General features: G+C 29.7%; 1 protein-coding gene across 1 annotated transcript in view; it reads left to right on the top strand.

The window, feature by feature from the left end:
* Positions 1–4894, top strand: part of LOC107680898 (integrin alpha-11-like) — a 60712-nt gene extending 55818 nt beyond the window's left edge. Inside the window, exons 28-30 of the mRNA XM_016476970.1 lie at positions 374–469; positions 1204–1317; positions 4117–4894. Of these exons, the coding sequence (XP_016332456.1) occupies positions 374–469; positions 1204–1317; positions 4117–4191 (285 nt within the window). The 3' untranslated portion in view covers positions 4192–4894. The remainder of the gene's footprint in view (positions 1–373; positions 470–1203; positions 1318–4116) is intronic.
* Positions 4895–6055: the final 1161 nt, after the last annotated feature.

Genomic DNA, 6055 nt, shown 5'->3' on the forward strand with positions numbered 1-6055 from the left:
TATATATATATATATATATATATATACACACACACACACACACACACACACACACACACATAAATTATACATTATAAATAAATAAAATAAATAATAATAATAATACATTTATAAGAAAATTACATTTATCAGTCTAGCATCTGTTAAAATAATAATAATAATAAATTGTTGTTCACATGATTTATCTGTTATCATTATTATTTTACATTCCAAATTGTATCAAGGGGGTGAATTAAATACATCTACTTTTGCTCTAAGTTTTCCCAATGCAAGCTCTTGTGCTGATTGAACTGGAAAGTTGGTGCAGGACATATGGAAGGGGTCTGTTTTTTGCAGAGATGCGAGTAAAAAACATCTTGGTCTCACTCCTCAGGTGAAATTTAAGCGCTTAGATCTGGTATTGACGGCTGCAGTTGAGTTGAGCCCCTCAAGTCCGATGTTCCTCCACGAGGAACGACCCATGAGACATGTGAGTACCTCCAGAACACATGAGACACTTCATGGATGTGAAATGATGCATCTGAGCTCCTTTATTAAATTTGCTAGATGCTAGTGTAACATGTACGGTTGTAACGAGAAAGAAAGACCAGTCGTTCTGAAAGCTGAATAAATAAGCTTTCCATTGATGTATGGTTTGTTAGGATCGGACAATATTTGGCCGAGATACAACTATTTGAAAATCTGGAATCTGAGGGTGCAAAAAAATCTAAATATTGAGAAAATCATCTTTAAAGTTGTTTAAATGAAGTTCTTAGCAATGCATATTACTAATCAAAAATTAAGTTTTGATATATTTACAGTAGGAAATTTACTAAATATCTTCATGGAACATGATCTTTACTTACTATCCTAATGATTTTTGGCATAAAAGAAAAATTGATAATTTTGACCCATACAATGTATTGTTGGCTATTGCTACAAATATACCCCAGCGACTTCAGACTGCTTTTGTGCTCCAGGGTAATTACATTAAGTACACAAAATGACTCAAGTGATGCTCTGCCCCCTTCTGGATAACCGGCTGTTGGGCTTTGTACTAGATAACTGGTGCAAAAATACAGTGTTAGTCAACTTGAACTTAATTACACACACATATTCTAACATTCAGCTGTGCAGCTTTGCAGCTTTGCATACGAGGCCTGACCTTGTACATCCGATTCTTCCGAGAATTAGACTTGAAGGTTTTGGATTGTGGTTGTGTAGATAATCCTGGAGATTAGGAAGGAGGACGATTACCGGATTCCCGTCTGGGTGATTGTCGGGAGCACATTGGGAGGACTACAGCTTCTGGCTCTGCTGATTCTGGCGCTCTGGAAGGTCTGGGACGGTGTTTATTAACAGTTACCAAACTAATGTGAACATATGTGTATCAGTATAGACTTGTATTACTGTAGTGCATTTGTAAAAACACTTAATTTGGGTGTCAAAGAAGGAGATCAAGCCTCATTCTGGACTACTTCTGGTTTAATTCAGGTCTGGCTTGTTTATACTTCATCTGCATATTAACATGCATGCAGCACAATAAAGATTAGATTAGATTAGATTAGATTCAATTTTATTGTCATTGCACATGTAAGGTACAAGGCAACGAAATGCAGTTAGCATCTAACCAGAAGTGCAATAAGCAGTAAGTACACGATATACAGTGTCTACAATATGTTACAAATGTACAATAAATATACAGATAAGGCAGTACTATGGACATAATTTACAGATTTTTAAATACTATCAGCATGATATACAGATAGGTATACTATGAACATACTATACATATGGATTATGTAATAAGTGTATGTACACTATAAGCAGAAACTATGAACATATGAACATCATTTACAAATGAATATGTAAGCGATACATTAAGCTGTACAAAACACTAGTGCAATGGAAATTTTAAAAAGTGCATAGAAAATATTGCAGTGTGCAAATGGATCATTCAGTATTCTGGATGAACAGACAGTAGTGCAAGTAATAACAAGTGTAACAGTTTTTTTTTATTTTTTTAATAAAGAGGTTTAAAATCCAAAAAATGACACGCTTTAGACAATATTCTAATCGTTTATAAGCTAATATGATAATATTTGGCAATGCTGTTATTGGTAACTAATACTAAAACTATTAAACATTGTTTTCTGTCATTGAAATAAAGCTGAAATAAAATAAATATTCCTTATATAAAAATTAGATGAAAAGCTTGGTAACACTTTACAATAAGCTTCCATTAGTTAATGTATTAACTATCTGTTGTTAATGTGAGTTAATAAAAATACAGTCGTTCATTGTTAGTTCATGTTAATTCACAGTGCATTAATGAATGTTAACAAGCACAACTTTAGATTGTAATAATGCATTAAATGTTGAAATTTACATTAACTAAGATTAATAAATGCTGTGTTCATTCTTAGTTCATGTTAACTGAAGTAGTTAACTAATGTTAACTAATGAAACTTATCTAAAGTGTTACCAAAAACTTAAAATGTTGTCTAGTTGAAATACTAAAATTACTAAAAAAAAATAAAATAAAAAAATGATAAAGTATTTTTTTTAAATGTCAACATATAGAATAGAATTACTAAAACGTAAACCAAAATTACAAATGTTGCTTAAAATGTTAAAATGTTAAACTTAAAATGTTGTCTAGTTGAAATACTAAAATTACTAAAAAAAAATAAAATAAAAAAATGATAAAGTATTTTTTTTAAATGTCAACATATAGAATTATAATAGAATTACTAAAACGTAAACCAAAATTACAAATGTTGCTTTGGCAAATAACTGAAATAAAATAAGTCAAAGTACTAAAATTACTAAAACTTAAATAAAAATAAATAGAAATACTACAAAATAAAATTAAAAAAAGATAAACAGTACATTTATTACAGTTTATTAATCTTGTACATTATACATTTATTAATCTTTGTTAATGTGAGTTAATAAAAATGCAGTCGTTCATTGTTAGTTCATGTTAATTGACAGTGCATTAATGAATGTTAACAAGCACAACTTTAGATTGTAATAATGCATTAAATGTTGAAATTTACATTAACTAAGATTAATAAATGCTGTGTTCATTCTTAGTTCATGTTAACTGAAGTAGTTAACTAATGTTAACTAATGAAACTTATCTAAAGTGTTACCAAAAACTTAAAATGTTGTCTAGTTGAAATACTAAAATTACTAAAAAAAAATAAAATAAAAAAATGATAAAGTATTTTTTTTAAATGTCAACATATAGAATTATAATAGAATTACTAAAACGTAAACCAAAATTACAAATGTTGCTTTGGCAAATAACTGAAATAAAATAAGTCAAAGTACTAAAATTACTAAAACTTAAATAAAAATAAATAGAAATACTACAAAATAAAATTAAAAAAAGATAAAAGCACATAACAAAATGTAAAAAACGTAAATAAAAAAAGTACTAAAATCACTAAAACTTAAATAAAAATACATAGAAATACAACAACAAAAAAGATAAAAGCACATAAAAGTACTAAAACTTAAATAAAAAAAGTACTAAAATTACTAAAACTTAAATAAAAATAAATAGAAATACTACAAAATAAAATTAAAAAAAGATAAAAGCACATAACAAAATGTAAAAAACGTAAATAAAAAAAGTACTAAAATCACTAAAACTTAAATAAAAATACATAGAAATACAACAACAAAAAAGATAAAAGCACATAAAAGTACTAAAACTTAAATAAAAAAAGTACTAAAATTACTAAAACTTAAATAAAAATAAATAGAAATACTACAAAAAAATGATAAAAGCACATAACAAAATTACTAAAACTGAAAATATTAAAATAAAATCTAATTCAAAATATAAATGAATGCTATAATAGAATAAATAATATTAAAATAGCACTGATTTTTAGCTGTTAGGCTAACAAACGTGCTTTATGTTTGCTTAAATCAACCCTTTTATCCAGAGCCAGGCTTAAATTCTGTCCATATGCTTGCCGCTCTCTTTTACTCTAGATGAAGTAGAGCTAAATTTACATATATTAAATGTACACTTATTTTAGGGTTTGTTTAAGGTCAAATCTCCCGGGACTCTTCCACTATTTGAGTCAAAACAAGTCACTGTTTCTCTTTCATCCGCAGCTGGGATTCTTCAGCAGGAAAAAGAGAGAGCGGGAAGAGCAGGCGACCAATGAGAAGACAGCAGAGGATCGGTAATGCCACGGCGACCTCATCAACCAATCACTCAGGGACTCTCCAGACGCGGGTGTCTGTCAGCCAATCAGCTGCTCTTGAGCACTGCCACGCCCTCCTGCTATCCGATGCAGAACCAATCAGCTCGCTTCCCCAATTAAGACAGAAGATGTGATGTTTAGGAGAAAGAAATTTCACCTAGTGTGAGACTTTGCAAAGAGGTGGAAAGCAGTAATCAGTGGAAGAAAAAACACTCATGAAGAGGCTTCGGTTTGAACCATTTTGAGAGGTTTTGGCGCTGATTAAATGTTTGTGTATCATGAAACAAACCTCAGATTGTGGAAAAGAATCATAAGACTTTATTTTGCTGCAGCGTAAAATTCAAGCCGATGCACTTGCACAACAATTGTGAACTCGAGATGTGTAAATATTAAAGAAGTTCAGCAATATAATGTAAAACAATGATCAAATATTTAGCAATAACATTATTATGCACCTTAATGCATTTTGATGAAACATCTGTTCAGGATTCATGCATGTGAGACGTGCATTTGAATCATTCGTTTATATAGAGTACAAATTTCATTGCAGCTGGAATCTGAAAATGTCTGTTTCTGTGTTTTTCATCATTAGAAATTGGTAAAAGAGCTTAAGTGTAGTTGAAATAATAACATGCAGAAACATGCACATTTACCTATTATTTGCATTTTTTATTTTTATTTTATTTGAGTGTAAATTTACTATCATAATACAAAAGTTTCTAAAAATTTAGTTTTTTGCTTTTTTTATGCAGTTCATTTAAATTACTTCACTTAGTTTCTGTAGTGATATATATATACACACACACACACAAATATTAATACAATATACCATGTATTTTTCCATTAATATAAGAACAGTGAAATATTTAATAATTAGACAATTAGAAAAAAATGCTTTAAAGTAAATAAAATATTCTTGACATCTCAACTACCCTTAAACACTTTTTTCATGATCACTGTCTCGAATAACAGTGGCTGTGTTTAGAATGAAAGGCTAGTTTGCTGCTTATAACTGGATACAGCAGAGTATTAAAAAAAATACTAAGTGAAATTTTATGCATTATTTCATGCGTAAACCATTTCAAGTCTTCCAGTGTTGTCTTGGAAATTATTAAGGTTGTTTGCATTAAAGTTTTTATAAAAATGATCAAATTATGAGTCAGGAAAGATTTCTAACTCGTTCATCACACTGGAAAAGTGAAAGCTCAAGTTAAATGCATTACATTGAGGGATGCATTATCCTGTGCAGTGTGTACATTTTGATGAATGTAGTTGCTCATGTAATGCAATGCAAAGAAACAAGCAGCATACTGTGCACAGTAAACATACCACATACTGCAGCAACAATAAGCAAGTAGTTTGATGGTTCTGTTCTGAACATAAGTCACTCAATCAAAAATGATTTCTGACAGTAATTTTCTTCTGACATGGCTTCACAGCTTTCACAGTTTAAGACTCTATTATGATTCTACGGTCACTCGTTTCAGTCGTTGTCATTTATGTCGCCATTATTGCATGTAAAGATGACAGCTGAATGTTCATCATGTGTTTTTTTATTTTTATTGATCCACTGAATAAATTAAAATCACCTTGATTTAAAAGAGTAAATCTTTGTTTTGGATTCAGACCAGAACACAAGTTTTATACACAAATATAAAGTTTATCACTTTAATATTATTCTAATAAACATTCAGAAAAAATAATAAATACGTGCGTTTGATGCATAAAAACCCTTCTTAAAGGAATAGTTCACCCAAAAATGAAACTTTGCTGAAAATTTACTCACCCTCAGATCATCCAAGATTAGGATGAGTTTGTTTCTTCATCAGATTTGGAGAAATGTAGCA

The sequence above is a fragment of the Sinocyclocheilus anshuiensis genome, unplaced genomic scaffold (genome assembly GCF_001515605.1).
Source record: "Sinocyclocheilus anshuiensis isolate Anshui unplaced genomic scaffold, SAMN03320099.WGS_v1.1 scaffold1450, whole genome shotgun sequence".
Classification (NCBI taxonomy): Eukaryota; Metazoa; Chordata; class Actinopteri; order Cypriniformes; family Cyprinidae; genus Sinocyclocheilus; species Sinocyclocheilus anshuiensis.